This window comes from Pseudophryne corroboree, chromosome 5, assembly GCF_028390025.1.
Source record: "Pseudophryne corroboree isolate aPseCor3 chromosome 5, aPseCor3.hap2, whole genome shotgun sequence".
NCBI classification, from domain to species: Eukaryota; Metazoa; Chordata; class Amphibia; order Anura; family Myobatrachidae; genus Pseudophryne; species Pseudophryne corroboree.
In genome coordinates, this window is record NC_086448.1 from 272,869,212 (window position 1) to 272,885,597 (window position 16,386).

General features: G+C 49.5%; 1 protein-coding gene across 1 annotated transcript in view; it reads right to left on the bottom strand.

Moving 5' to 3' along the window:
• MTURN (maturin, neural progenitor differentiation regulator homolog) overlaps positions 1-15,736 on the bottom strand; it is a 173,140-nt gene extending 157,404 nt beyond the window's left edge. Inside the window, exon 1 of the mRNA XM_063922341.1 lies at positions 15,211-15,736. Within this exon, the coding sequence (XP_063778411.1) occupies positions 15,211-15,372 (162 nt within the window). The 5' untranslated portion in view covers positions 15,373-15,736. The remainder of the gene's footprint in view (positions 1-15,210) is intronic.
• Positions 15,737-16,386: the final 650 nt, after the last annotated feature.

The following is a 16,386-nucleotide window of genomic DNA, read 5'->3' on the forward strand; positions in this document are numbered from 1 at the left end:
ACCCTTCTCGTCGGGCACAGAAAATCTAACTGAGGCTTGGAGGAGGGTCATAGGGGGAGGAGCCAGTGCACACCAGGTGATCCTAAAGCTTTCTTTAGATGTGCCCTGTCTCCTGCGGAGCCGCTATTCCCCATGGTCCTTACGGAGTTCCCAGCATCCACTAGGACGTCAGAGAAATATGATTGCCATCACCTGTGCTGTAACACCTTTCTTATCCATTTACTAGTTCAATACAGGTGCCGGCAATCATAAAATAAGAATTTACTTACCGATAATTCTATTTCTCGGAGTCCGTAGTGGATGCTGGGGTTCCTGAAAGGACCATGGGGAATAGCGGCTCCGCAGGAGACAGGGCACAAAAAGTAAAGCTTTAGGATCAGGTGGTGTGCACTGGCTCCTCCCCCTATGACCCTCCTCCAAGCCAGTTAGATACTGTGCCCGGACGAGCGTACATAATAAGGAAGGATTTTGAATCCCGGGTAAGACTCATACCAGCCACACCAATCACACTGTACAACCTGTGATCTGAACCCAGTTAACAGTATGATAACAGCGGAGCCTCTGAAAAGATGGCTCACAACAATAATAACCCGATTTTTGTAACTATGTACAAGTATTGCAGATAATCCGCACTTGGGATGGGCGCCCAGCATCCACTACGGACTCCGAGAAATAGAATTATCGGTAAGTAAATTCTTATTTTCTCTATCGTCCTAGTGGATGCTGGGGTTCCTGAAAGGACCATGGGGATAATACCAAAGCTCCCAAACGGGCGGGAGAGTGCGGATGACTCTGCAGCACCGAATGAGAGAACTCCAGGTCCTCCTTAGCCAGGGTATCAAATTTGTAGGATTTTACAAACGTGTTTGCCCCTGACTAAATAACCGCTCGGCAAAGTTGTAAAAGCCGAGACCCCTCGGGCAGCCGCCCAAGATGAGCCCACCTTCCTTGTGGAATGGGCATTTACATATTTTGGCTGTGGCAGGCCTGCCACAGAATGTGCAAGCTGAATTGTATTACACATCCAACTAGCAATAGTCTGCTTAGAAGCAAAAGCACCCAGTTTGTTGGGTGCATACAGGATAACAGCAAGTCAGTTTTCCTGACTCCAGCCGTCCTGGAACATATTTTCAGGGCCCTGACAACATCTAGCAACTTGGAGTCCTCCAAGTCCCTAGTAGGTGCAAGGCACCACAATAAGCTGGTTCAGGTGAAACACTGACACCACCTTAGGGAGAGAACTGGGGACGAGTCCACAGCTCTGCCCTGTCCGAATGGACAAACAGATATGGGCTTTTTTGAGAAAAAACCACCAATTTGACACTCGCCTGGTCCAGGCCAGGGCCAAGATCATGGTCACTTTTCATGTGAGATGCTTCAAATCCACAGATTTGACTGGTTTTAAACCAATGTGATTTGAGGAATCCCAGAACTACGTTGAGATCCCACAGTGCCACTGGAGGCACAAAAGGGGGTTGTATATGCAATACTCCCTTGACAAAATTCTGGACTTCAGGAACTGAAGCCAATTCTTTCTGGAAGAAAATCGACAGGGCCGAAATTTGAACCTTAATGGACCCCAATTTGAGGCCCATAGACACTCCTGTTTTCAGGAAATGCAGGAAACGACCGAGTTGAAATTTCTTTGTGGGGCCTTCCTGGCCTCACACCACGCAACATATTTTCGCCACATGTGGTGATAATGTTGTGCGGTCACCTCCTTTCTGGCTTTGACCAGGGTAGGAATGACCTCTTCCGGAATGCCTTTTTCCCTTAGGATCCGGCGTTCCACCGCCATGCCGACAAACGCAGCTGCGGTAAGTCTTGGAACAGACATGGTACTTGCTGAAGCAAGTCCCTTCTTAGCGGCAGAGGCCATAAAACCTCTGTAAGCATCTCTTGAAGTTCCGGGGTACCAAGTCCTTCTTGGCCAATCCGGAGCCATGAGTATAGTTCTTACTCCTCTACGTCTTATAATTCTCAGCACCTTAGGTATGAGAAGCAGAGGAGGGAACACATACACCGACTGGTACACCCACGGTGTTACCAGAACGTCCACAGCTATTGCCTGAGGGTCTCTTGACCTGGCGCAATACCTGTCCCGTTTTTTGTTCAGACGGGACGCCATCATGTCCACCTTTGGTATTTCCCAACGGTTTACAATCATGCGGAAAAAACTTCCCGATGAAGTTTCCACTCTCCCGGGTGGAGGTCGTGCCTGCTGAGGAAGTCTGCTTCCCAGTTTCCATTCCCGGGATGAAACACTGCTGACAGTGCTATCACATGATTTTCCGCCCAGCGAAAAGTCCTTGCAGTTTTTGCCATTGCCCTCCTGCTTCTTGTGTCGCCCTGTCTGTTTACGTGGGCGACTGCCGTGATGTTTTTCCCACTGGATCAATACCGGCTGACCTTGAAGCAGAGGTCTTGCTAAGCTTAGAGTATTATAAATTTACCCTTAGCTCCAGTATATTTATGTGGAGAAAAGTCTCCAGACTTGATCACACTCCCTGGAAATTTTTTCCTTGTGTGACTGCTTCCCCAGCCTCTCGGGCTGGGCTCCGTGGTCACCAGCATCCAATCCTGAATGCCAAATCTGCGGCCCTCTAGAAGATGGGCACTCTATAACCACCACAGGAGAGACACCCTTGTCCTTGGATATAGGGTTATCCGCTGATGCATCTGAAGATGCGATCCGGACCATTTGTCCAGCAGATCCCACTGAAAAGTTCTTGCGTGAAATCTGCCGAATGGAATTGCTTCGTAGGAAGCCACCATTTTTACCAGGACCCTTGTGCAATGATGCACTGTTTTTAGGAGGTTCCTGACTAGCTCGGATAACTCCCTGGCTTTCTCTTCCGGGAGAAACACCTTTTTCTGGACTGTGTCCAGAATCATCCCTAGGCACAGCAGACGTGTCGTCGGGATCAGCTGCGATTTTGGAATATTTAGAATCCACCCGTGCTGTTGTAGCAGTATCCGAGATCGTGCTACTCCGACCTCCAACTGTTCCCTGGACTATGCCCTTATCAGGAGATCGTCCAAGTAAGGGATAATTAAGACGCCTTTTCTTCGAAGAAGAATCATCATTTCGGCCATTACCTTGGTAAAGACCCGGGGTGCCGTGGACAATCCAAACGGCAGCGTCTAAAACTGATAGTGACAGTTCTGCACCACGAACCTGAGGTACCCTTAGTGAGAAGGGCAAATTTGGGACATAGAGGTAAGCATCCCTGATGTCCCCGGACACTATATAGTCCCCTTCTTCCTGGTTCGTTATCACTGCTCTGAGTGACTCCATCTTGATTTGAACCTTTGTAAGTGTTCAAAAAAATTTTTTAGAATAAGTCTCACCTAGCCTTCTGGCTTCAGTACCACAATATAGTGTGGAATAATACCCCTTTTCCTTGTAGTAGGAGGGGTAATTTAATTATCACCTGCTGGGAATACAGCTTGTGAATTTTTTCCCATACTGCCTCCTTGTCGGAGGGAGACCTTGGTAAAGCAGACTTCAGGAGCCTGCGAAGAGGAAACGTCTCTACATTCCAATCTGTACCCCTGGGATACTACTTGTAGGATCCAGGGGTCCTGTACGGTCTCAGCGCCATGCTGAGAACTTGTCAGAAGCGGTGGAGCGCTTCTGTTCCTGGGAATGGGCTGCCTGCTGCAGTCTTCTTCCCTTTCCTCTATCCCTGGGCAGATATGATCTTATAGGGACGAAAAGACTGAGGTTGAAAAGACGGTGTCTTTTTCTGCAGAGATGTGACTTAGGGTAAAAACGGTGGATTTTCCAGCAGTTGCCGTGGCCACCAGGTCCGATGGACCGACCCCAAAAAACTCCTCTTCCTTTATACGGCAATACACCTTTTTGCCGTTTGGAATCTGCATCACCTGACCACTGTCGTGTCCATAACATCTTCTGGCAGATATGGACATCGCATTTACTCTTGATGCCAGAGTGCAAATATCCCTCTGTGCATCTCGCATATATAGAAATGCATCCTTTAAATGCTCTATAGTCAATAAAATACTGTCCCTGTCAAGGGTATCAATATTTTTAGTCAGGGAATCCGACCAAGCCACCCCAGCTCTGCACATCCAGGCTGAGGCGATCGCTGGTCGCAGTATAACACCAGTATGTGTGTATATACTTTTTATGATATTTTCCAGCCTCCTGTCAGCTGGTCCTTGAGGACGGCCCTATCTATAGACGGTACCGCCACTTGTTTTGATAAGCGTGTGAGCGCCTTATCCACCCTAAGGGGTGTTTCCCAACGCGCCCTAACTTCTGGCGGGAAAGGGTATACCGCCCATAATTTTCTATCGGGGGGAACCCACGCATCATCACACACTTTATTTAATTTATCTGATTCAGGAAAAACTACTGTAGTTTTTTCACATCCCACATAATACCCTCTTTTGTGGTACTTGTAGTATCAGAAATATGTAACACCTCCTTCATTGCCTTTAACGTGTGGCCCTAATAAGGAATACGTTTGTTTATTCACCGTCGACACTGGATTCAGTGTCCCTGTCTGTGTCTGTGTCGACCGACTAAAGTAAACGGGCGTTTTAAAACCCCTGACGGTGTTTTTGAGACGTCTGGACCGGTACTAATTGTTTGTCGGCCGTCTCATGTCGTCAACCGACCTTGCAGCGTGTTGACATTATCACGTAATTCCCTAAATAAGCCATCCATTCCGGTGTCGACTCCCTAGAGAGTGACATCACCATTACAGGCAATTGCTCCGCCTCCTCACCAACATCGTCCTCATACATGTCGACACACACGTACCGACACACAGCACACACACAGGGAATGCTCTGATAGAGGACAGGACCCACTAGCCCTTTGGAGAGACAGAGGGAGAGTTTGCCAGCACACACCAAAAACGCTATAATTATATAGGGACAACCTTATATAAGTGTTTTCCCTTATAGCATCTGTTTTATATATTTCTAACGCCAAATTAGTGCCCCCCCTCTCTGTTTTAACCCTGTTTCTGTAGTGCAGTGCAGGGGAGAGCCTGGGAGCCTTCCCTCCAGCCTTTCTGTGAGGGAAAATGGCGCTGTGTGCTGAGGAGATAGGCCCCGCCCCTTTTTCGGCGGCCTCGTCTCCCGCTTTTAACGGATTCTGGCAGGGGTTAAATATCTCCATATAGCCTCCGGAGGCTATATGTGAGGTATTTTTAGCCAAAATAGGTTTTCATTTGCCTCCCAGGGCGCCCCCCTCCCAGCGCCCTGCACCCTCAGTGACTGCCGTGTGAAGTGTGCTGAGAGGAAAATGGCGCACAGCTGCAGTGCTGTGCGCTACCTTTAGAAGACTGAGGAGTCTTCTGCCGCCGATTCTGGACCTCTTCTTACTTCAGCATCTGCAAGGGGGCCGGCGGCAAGGCTCCGGTGACCATCCAGGCTGTACCCGTGATCGTCCCTCTGGAGCTGATGTCCAGTAGCCAAGAAGCCAATCCATCCTGCACGCAGGAGAGTTCACTTCTTCTCCCCTAAGTCCCTCGTTGCAGTGATCCTGTTGCCAGCAGGACTCACTGTAAAATAAAAAACCTAAGCTAAACTTTTCTAAGCAGCTCTTTAGGAGAGCCACCTAGATTGCACCCTTCTCGGCCGGGCACAAAAATCTAACTGGCTTGGAGGAGGGTCATAGGGGGAGGAGCCAGTGCACACCACCTGATCCTAAAGCTTTACTTTTTGTGCCCTGTCTCCTGCAGAGCCGCTATTCCCCATGGTCCTTTCAGGAACCCCAGCATCCACTAGGACGATAGAGAAATTAAGAGAAAAGTCCAGAAGCAGAGCATTGTGTCCCTCCTGGAGAGGATCATATTGGGAGGTACGAGCTTGTACTTTACAGTCCTCGGTCCCTGTCACAGACAGTATGATGGTGTGAGCTACAAGCGTTGTGCCAGCACAGCGATAATAAAACAAGCAGCAGTATCCTAGACTAGGTGCAGCAGAGCAGGACATGTAAATAGGCTACTAGGATCAGTATGATATCCCGGCTGTTAGGATCTGGGCGATCAGAGTCCTCAATCACAAACATGATTCGCTTCTGTGAGGGAGATTTATCAAAGAGTTATAGAGACACAAAGCTCTCTCATAGGAGCGTATATATATTTATCTTCACTTGGTTTTGCACTATACACTGAATAAGTAGTAACACTACATAGTTTTATTGGGATGCAATCAATTTACCGGCTGTCAGGATACCGACGCCAGAATTCCAACAGCCAACAATGCCGACAGCAGGAACCACGGCGCAAAGGGGCTATTCCCCTTGTGGGTATCCACAACACCCATGGAGTGAGAATAGAACCTTCTGCCGGCATTCTGTTGGGCGGGATGCCGCTGCCGGGATCTTGACATCCTGCCCGCCAGTAAAGGACATGTAACCCGTTTTATTGATACTGTTCACAACACGATTAGGAAATATAAAAATAAAAGCAGGAATAAATGCTTTCATGTAGGATGCCTTCAGGATCCTGGCAGCCGAAATACTGACAGCCGCCAGAACGTTGACGCCGGAATCAAGACCAGGTCAGCATTTCAACGCCAGGATTCTGAAGGTAGGTATAGACGGGAGGGTCAGGATTTGGCTACAAGGGGGGGAATTAGCCTCCACAAGAGGGGGGGGGGGGGCGCAGGTTAGGTTAAGGCGTCACCCTGGGGGAGGGGAGGGTTAGGCTGCGGAGGTGGTTTAGACACCACTGAGGGGAAGGCTAGGCCGGCGGAACGGGGGGAGGGTTAGGTTTAGGCACCAAGGGGGGAGGTTAGGGTTAGGCTGAAGTAAGAGAGGGTTGGGGTTGGTGGGTAGGTAGAATACTTACCTCGCCCGTCTGGATCGTGAACATTGGGATGCCGTTGTCGGTATTCTGACAGCCAGCATCCCGTCTGCCGGGATCACATACCGATCCTGGATGAAATGCTAAAGCCTTCCCTGCGATAACTACATATACAATAACTCAGTCTTTACTAACATTATATTGCTCATCCAAAGCAGATCACACAGTCAATGCGTTGTAATAAAGCAAACAACAAAAAATAAGAATTTACTTACCGATAATTCTATTTCTCGTAGTCCGTAGTGGATGCTGGGGACTCCGTCAGGACCATGGGGAATAGCGGCTCCGCAGGAGACAGGGCACAAAAGTAAAAGCTTTAGGATCAGGTGGTGTGTACTGGCTCCTCCCCCTATGACCCTCCTCCAAGCCTCAGTTAGGATACTGTGCCCGGACGAGCGTACACAATAAGGAAGGATCTTGAATCCCGGGTAAGACTCATACCAGCCACACCAATCACACTGTACAACCTGTGATCGGAACCCAGTTAACAGTATGATAAAACGTAGAAGCCTCTGAACAGACGGCTCACAACAATAACAACCCGATTTTTTTGTAACAATAACTATGTACAAGTATTGCAGACAATCCGCACTTGGGATGGGCGCCCAGCATCCACTACGGACTACGAGAAATAGAATTATCGGTAAGTAAATTCTTATTTTCTCTAACGTCCTAAGTGGATGCTGGGGACTCCGTCAGGACCATGGGGATTATACCAAAGCTCCCAAACGGGCGGGAGAGTGCGGATGACTCTGCAGCACCAAATGAGAGAACTCCAGGTCCTCCTCAGCCAGGATATCAATTTTGTAGAATTTTACAAACGTATTTGCTCCTGACCAAGTAGCTGCTCGGCAAAGTTGTAAAGCCGAGACCCCTCGGGCAGCCGCCCAAGATGAGCCCACCTTCCTTGTGGAGTGGGCATTTACAGATTTTTGGCTGTGGCAGGCCTGCCACAGAATGTGCAAACTGAATTGTACTACAAATTCAGCGAGCAATCGTCTGCTTAGAAGCAGGAGCACCCAGCTTGTTGGGTGCATACAGGCTAAACAGCGAGTCAGATTTTCTGACTGCAGTCGTCCTGGAAACATATTTTCAGGGCCCTGACAACGTCAAGTAACTTGGAGTCCTCCAAGTCCCTAGTAGCCGCAGGTACCACAATAGGTTGATTCATGTGAAAAACAGAAAACACCTTAAGGAGAAATTGAGGACGAGTCCTCAATTCTGCCCTGTCAGAATGAAAAATTAAGTAAGGGCTTTTATATGATAAAGCCGCCCATTCTGAAACACGCCTGGCTGAAGCCAGGGCTAATAGCATCATCACCTTCCATGTGAAATATTTTAAGTCCACAGTGGTGAGTGGATCAAACCAATGTGACTTTAGGAAACTCAAAACAACATTGAGATCCCAAGGTGCCCCTGGGGCACAAAAGGAGGCTGTATATGCAGTACCCCTTTTACAAACGTCTGAACTTCAGGCACTGAAGCCAGTTCTTTCTGGAAGAAATTCGACAGGGTCGAAATTTGAACCTTAATGGACCCTAATTTTAGGCCCATAGACAGTCCTGTTTTCAGGAAATGTAGGAAACGACCCAGTTGGAATTCCTCTGTAGGGACCTTCTTGGCCTCACACCACGCAACATATTTTCGACAAATGCGGTGAAAATGTTTTGCGGTTACATCCTTCCTGGCTTCGACCAGGGTAGGGATGACTTCATCTGGAATGCCCTTTCAGGATCCGGCGTTCAACTGCCATGCCGTCAAACGCAGCCGCGGTAAGTCTTGGAACAGACAAGGCCCCTGCTGGAGCAGGTCCTTTCTTAAAGGTAGAGGCCACGGTTCTTCCGTGAGCATCTCTTGAAGTTCCGGGTACCAAGTCCTTCTTGACCCATCCGGAACCACGAGGATCGTTCTTACTCATCTCCTTCTTATGATTCTCAGTACTTTGGTATGAGATGCATATGAGGGAACACATACCCTGACTGGTACACCCACAGTGTTACCAGAGCGTCCACCGCTATTGCCTGAGGGTCCCTTGACCTGGCGCAATATCTGTCTAGTTTTTTGTTCAGGCGGGACGCCATCATGTCCACCTTTGGTTTTTCCCAACGGTTTACAATCATGTGGAAGACTTCCCGCTGAAGTCCCCACTCTCCCGGGTGGAGGTTATGCCTGCTGAGGAACTCTGCTTCCCAGTTTTCCACTCCCGGAATTAACACTGCTGAGAGTGTTATCACATGATTTTTCGCCCAGCGAAGAATCCTTGCAGTTTCTGCCATTTCCCTCCTGCTTCTTGTGCCGCCCTGTCTGTTTTCGTGGGCGACTGCCGTGATGTTGTCCCACTGGATCAATACCGGCTGACCTTGAAGCAGAGGTCTTGCTAAGCTTAGAGCCTTGTAAATTGCCCTCAGCTCCAGTATATTTATGTGGAGAGAAATCTCCAGACTTGATCACACTCCCTGGAAATTTTTTCCTTGTGTGACTGCTCTCCAGCCACTCAGGCTGGCATCCGTGGTCACCAGGACCCAGTCCTGAATGCCGAATCTGCGGCCCTTTCATAGATGAGCACTCTGCAGCCACCGCAGAAGAAAACACCCTTGTCCTTGGAGACAGGGTTATCCGCTGATGCATCTGAAGATGCGATCCGGACCATTTTCCCAGCAGATCCCACTGAAAGGTTCTTGCGTGAAATCTACCGAATGGGATCGCTTTGTAAGAAACCACCATTTTTCACAGGACCCTTGTGCAATGATGCACTGATACTTTTCCTGGTTTTAGGAGGTTCCTGACTAGCTCGGATAACTCCCTGGCTTTCTTCTCCGGGAGAAAACATCCTTTTCTGGACTGTGTCCAGAATCATCCCTAGGAACATTAGACGTGTCGTCGGAAAAAGCTGCGATTTTGGAATATTTAGAATCCACTCGTGCTGTCGTAGAACTACTTGAGATAGTGCTACTCCGACCGCCAACTGTTCTCTGGACCTTGCCCTTATCAGGAAAGCGTCCATATTTCTTTTAGGAAGAATCATCATTTCGGCCATTACCTTGGTAAAGACCCGGGGTGCCGTGGACAATCCAAACGGCAGCGTCTGAACTGATAGTGACAGTTCTGTACCACGAACCTGAGATACCCTTGGTGAGAAGGGCAAAATTTGGACATGTAGGTAAGCGTCCCTGATATCCAGTGACACCATATCGTCCTGGTTCGCTATCACTGCTCTGAGTGACTCCATCTTGATTTGAACCCTTGTATGTAATTGTTCAAATCTTTCAGATCTCACCGAGCCGTCTGGCTTCAGTACCACAATATAGTGTGGAATAATACCCCTTCCCTTGTTGTAGGAGGGGTACTTTGATTATCACCTGCTGGGAATACAGCCTGTGAATTTTTTTTTTTTTTTTTCCAATACTGCCTCCCTGTCGGAGGGAGACGTTGGTAAAGCAGACTTCAGGAACTTGTGAGGGGGAGACGTCTCGAATTTCCAATGTACACCTGGGATACTACGTGTAAGATCCAGGAGTCCACTTGCGAGTGAGCCCACTGCGTGCTGAAACTCTTGAGATGACCCCCCACCGCACCTGAGTCCGCTTGTATGGCCCCAGCGTCATGCTGCGGACTTGGCAGAAGCTGTGGAGGACTTCTGTTCCTGGGAATGGGCTGCCTGCTGCAGTCTTCTTCCCTTTCCTCTAACCCTGGGCAGATATGACTGGCCTTTTGCCCGCCTTCCTTTATGGGTACGAAAGGACTGAGACTGAAAAGACTGTGTCCTTTTCTGCTGAGATGTGACTTGGGGTAACAAAAGTGGATTTTCCAGCTGTTGCCATGGCCACCAGGTCCTATGGACCGCCCCTTTATACGGCAATACTTCCATGTGCCGTCTGGAATCTGCATCACCTGACCACTGTCGTGTCTATAAACATCGTCTGGCAGATATGGACATCACATTTACACTTGATGCCAGAATGCAAATATCCCTCTGTGCATCTCGCATATATAGAAATGCATCCTTAAAATGCTCTATATTCAATAAAATATTGTCCCTGTCAAGGGTATCAATATTTTCAGTCAGGAAATCCGACCAAGCCCCCCCAGCGCTGCACATCCAGGCTGAGGCGATTGCTGGTCGTAGTATAACACCAGTATGTGTGTATATACTTTTTAGGATATTTTTCAGCTTCCTATCAGCTGGCTCCTTGAGGGCGGCCGTATCTGGAGACGGTAACGCCACTTGTTTTTATAAGCGTGTGAGCGCCTTATCCACCCTAAGGTGTGTTTCCCAACTCGCCCTCACTTCTGGCGGGAAAGGGTATACCTCCAATAATTTTCTATCGGAGGAAACCCACGTATCATCACACACTTTAATTTATCTGATTCAGGAAAAACTACAAGTAGATTATTCCCACCCTACATAATACCCTTATTTGTGGTACTTGTAGTATCAGAAATATGTAACACCTCCTTCATTGCCCTTAACATGTAACGTGTGGCCCTAAAGGAAAATACGTTTGTTTCTTCACCGTCGACACTGAAGTCAGTGTCTGTGTCTGTGTCGACCAACTGAGGTAAATGGGCGTTTTTACAAGCCCCTGACGGTGTCTGAGACGCCTGGACAGGTACTAATTTGTTTGCCGGCCGTCTCATGTCGTCAACCGACCTTGCATCGTGTTGACATTATCACGTAATTCCTAAATAAGCCATCCATTCCGGTGTCGACTCCCTAGAGAGTGACATCACCATACAGGCAATTTGCTCCGCCTCCTCACCAACATCGTCCTCCTACATGTCGACACACACGTACCGACACACAGCACACACACAGGGAATGCTCTGATAGAGGACAGGACCCCACTAGCCCTTTGGGGAGACAGAGGGAGAGTTTGCCAGCACACACCAAAAACGCTATAATTATACAGGGACAACCCCTTATACAAGTGTTTTCCCTTATAGCATTTTCACATATGTAATCATATCGCCAAATAAGTGCCCCCCCTCTCTGTTTTAACCCTGTTTCTGTAGTGCAGGGGAGAGCCTGGGAGCCTTCCTCACAGCAGAGCTGAGCAGGAAAATGGCGCCGTGTGCTGAGGAGAATAGGCCCCGCCCCCTTTTCGGCGGGCTTCTTCTCCCGTTTTTCTGAGACCTGGCAGGGGTTAAATACATCCATATAGCCTCCAGGGGCTATATGTGATGTATTTTTAGCCATAAAAGGTATTATACATTGCTGCCCAGGGCGCCCCCAGCAACGCCCTGCACCCTCCGTGACCGTTGGTGTGAAGTGTGTGACAACAATGGCGCACAGCTGCAGTGCTGTGCGCTACCTTCATGAAGACTTAGAAGCCTTCTGCCGCCTGTTTCTGGACCTTCAATCTTCAGCATCTGCAAGGGGGGTCGGCGGCGCGGCTCCGGGACGAACCCCAGGGTGAGACCTGTGTTCCGACTCCCTCTGGAGCTAATGGTGTCCAGTAGCCTAAGAAGCCAATCCATCCTGCACGCAGGTGAGTTGAACTTCTCTCCCCTAAGTCCCTCGATGCAGTGAGCCTGTTGCCAGCAGGACTCACTGAAAATAAGAAACCTAAAAACTTTTTCTAAGCAGCTCCTTAAGAGAGCCACCTAGATTGCACCCTGCTCGGACGGGCACAAAAACCTAACTGAGGCTTGGAGGAGGGTCATAGGGGGAGGAGCCAGTACACACCACCTGATCCTAAAGCTTTTACTTTTGTGCCCTGTCTCCTGCGGAGCCGCTATTCCCCATGGTCCTGACGGAGTCCCCAGCATCCACTTAGGACGTTAGAGAAATGCAATGGTAAATAATAGGCCACAATGTCAGCTGCAGAAAAAAAACACAAGGTCTATTACTATATAATATCTATTTGCTTAGATAGTGAAAACATCCCCCTTTCGGAAATCGCAGCTGAAGTACACAGCGCATCAGTTTAGTGCTGACGCTCTGTCTCTCCCCTGGCCGCATCCAGTGTGCATGTGTGAGATCTCACTATTCTCGGGAGATCTCGCATGCAGCCCAAAGCCGGCATCTGCCGCTGCTAGGGACAGCGCTGTCCCTGGCTGCGGTGTATGGGCAATGACACCTGCAGCTGCTGAAATCGATAGCTGGAGATGTCGGAATGCTACCGATCGTTCATACATTATCCACAATGCCGGCATACTACTGTATCCTGTAGATCAGGGCTGGCCAAACCAGTCCTCGAGATCTACCAACAGTTCACATTTTGCAGACCACCTAGCTGGTGCACAGGTGTAGTCATTACTAATTAAGATGTGCTGCATTCATTCCTAACTGACAATTCTACAGATCTCCAGGAGGCCTGGAAAACATGAACTGTTGGTAGATCTCGAGGACCGGTTTGGCCAGCTCTGCTGTAGATAGTAGCAGGGCGCTATGTAGAGCACACTGCCGCTGTAATACATGGGGGAGAAGCGATATCAGTGCACATAATGGCGCAATATCGCTTATTCCCCATAACGACCAATTATACATCTACCCCATAATTCCCACATTCCCCAGCACCATACACTGTAAATAATGCCCATATCCCCTGGTATAGGGCAGTGTTTATAAACCCACATCCCATAGCACCATACAAATAAGCTTTTCTATTATGAGTGCAGTGTGTGCGGTGCACATGGGCCCCTGGGTCCAGGGGGCCCACACCCATATTTAGTTACCTACCTCTCTGGAGTCATGTTTTCAGAGATCCAAGTCTGCAGCACTGCAGAGAGGAGAGGGCCCACATAGAGGAGTCTGCACATGGGTCCTCTCTGCACTTAAGCCACTCCATACACTATATACAGTATGGGATCCGGCCGGGATCCTGGCTGTCAGAATACCGATGTCGGAATCCTGACACTATTCAGAATGCTGGTGCCAGGGACATTTAACACTATTCCAGCGCCGGGATCCTGAAGGATGCTTACATGGGCCACCAGAGAGGTAATCCGCGGGGAGGAGGGTTAGGGTTAGGCTGCAGGGGGTGGAGCGCTTGGATTAGGCACTGCCGGGGAGGGTTAGGCTGCAAAGGAGGAGGGTTAGGGTCAGGCTGCAGGGGGAGGAAGGCTAGGAATAGACACCCCGGGGAGGGTTAAACTGCGGGGGAAGGAGGGTTAGGGTTAAGCTAAGGGTATTGGAGGGTGAGGCACCCCTGGGAGGTTGGGGGGGGGTTTAAGCTGCTGGGGAGGAGGGTTAGGCTGCGAGGAGAAAAAAATTTAGGTTTAGGCACCACCGGGGAGGGCTAAGCTGTAGGTAGCGGAGGGTTAGGGTTAAGCTAAGGGTATTGGAGGGTGAGGCACCCCTGGGAGGTTGGGGGAGGGGGGGGTTTAAGCTGCTGGGGAGGAGGGTTAGGCTGCGAGGAGAAAAAAAATTAGGTTTAGGCACCACCGGGGAGGGTTAAGCTGTAGGTAGCGGAGGGTTAGGGTTAGGCACGGTTGTGTCTATGTTGCCTTCGTGCTAAGGACCTGGACGTGACAAAACGAGAGGGCAGGAGAGAACTTCCGCCCTTACAGCACCTACATGTCTTCTTCGTTCTCCGATCGTTTGGGGTAATTTTATCTCTCTATGCAGCATTGGACCCTCGCGGGCTCGCTTCGCTCGCCACGCTTCGGGCTCGGTGTCTCACTTTACTATTCCAAATAAATTGTGACATGGACCCAGGGGGTTATGGGAAAGGTCCTTAGCACGAAGAGAAACTAGACGCTACCGGTTAGGCACCCCTAGGGTGGGGGGTTAAATTGCAGGGGAGGAGGGTAAGGATTAAGCCGCGGGGAGGGAAGGTTAGGTTTAGGCACCACTGGAGATGGTTTGGTTTAGGTTGCGGGAAAGGCGGGTTGAGGTTAGGGATCAGTGTTAACTTTCAAAATTAAGCTATGTCAGGATTTTAATCATCGGGCACGGTTGGGATTTTGACAGCCAGCATCCCAAGCCACTATATATAATAACCACAGCCCTGGCACTGTACATTATATTTAATGTCCATATCCCATGACACTGCACACTGTATATACCCACATCCCATGGCCCCATACACTGTATATAAATCCACATTCTCTAGCACCATACACTAGATATAATCCCTTGGCACCAAAAAATTATATAATACCCACATCTCCTAACATTGTACACAGCATATATTGCCCACATTCCCTGGCACCATACATTGTATGTAAATCCACATACCCTGGCACTATACACTGTAACGCTACATCCCGTGACACTGTGCACTACATAATGCCCACATCCCCTGGCACCTTACACTGTATATAATAACACATGACCTGGCATAATAATAGCAGCCCGGGCACAAGGCAGTTAGCCGCAGGCAGAGTAACAATGAGCAGCCCGCAACCCCACACTCACAAAATTGTCCCCGCAGCCGTTGTCGGGGCACAGCACGTAGAAGGAGACCCCGGGGTCGGCGTAGAAATCCATTCTCCGCTCCGTTTCCTCGGTGGCGATCAGGTCGAACGGGGTGTTAGCGCACCACTTATCCGCGGCGTCAGCCAGCTGCTGGAAGTCCATCGTGGCCGCGCCCGCCCTACGCTCTCCGGAGATGCCCGCTGTCAGCCTATGTACTATGCATTGTTACATGCTGCTGATGGAGGCTGTGTAGGGAATGGGGGCAGGGAAGGCCGCGGCGGTGCAGCGGATGCTCTAGTATTGTTCGCCTCCCTGGCCGCTCCAAACACAGCTGCGGGTTGGGCTGCTGCCGTGTGACGCAGCCAATGCAGCTCAGTGACGTCACAGAAAGCTCTACGGGTTGTCAGTCCCCGTGACGTCACATAGGCGGTTCCAAACCAGGTTCTGAGAGGACAGAACCCTGGGAAATAGCTGTTCGCGCCCTACTGCTCCCTGTGCAGCATCCTCTCACCGCCGGGTGTGTTCATAATACACAGACTCCACCTACGCTTGTTTACATGACCCAGAAAGCAGACAACAAGAGGCACCTAATAGAACAGCAGCAGGCACACAGGGTATACTGACAGCTGCTAGTGAACACCACTAGTATACAGAGGTCACTGGCACTTCTGTGGCGCCTAGTTGTGTATATCGTCATTACAAGTTTGGACTGTCTTGTGTTAGGAATCGCGACATGGTTGTCTGAGATATTTTTTCTTCCTAATTTTTACTTCAATTCATTACCTGCTATCACTGGTAATACAAAATGTTATTTCTCTAACGTCCTAAGTGGATGCTGGGGACTCCGTAAGGACCATGGGGAATAGCAGCTCCGCAGGAGACTGGGCACAAAAGTAAAGCTTTAGAACATGGGTCTTCAACCTGTGGCCCTCCAGCTGCTGTTGAACTACACATACCAGCATGCCCTGCCTCAGTTTTAGCATACCTTAATAGCAAAACTGTGGCAGGGCATGCTGGGATGTGTAGTTTCACAGCAGCTGGAGGGCCACAGGTTGAAGACCCATGCTTTAGAACTACCTGGTGTGCACTGGCTCCTCCCCCCTATGACCCTCCTCCAAGCCTAAGTTAAGATTTTGTGCCCGAACGAGAAGGGTGCACACTAGGTGGCTCTCCTGA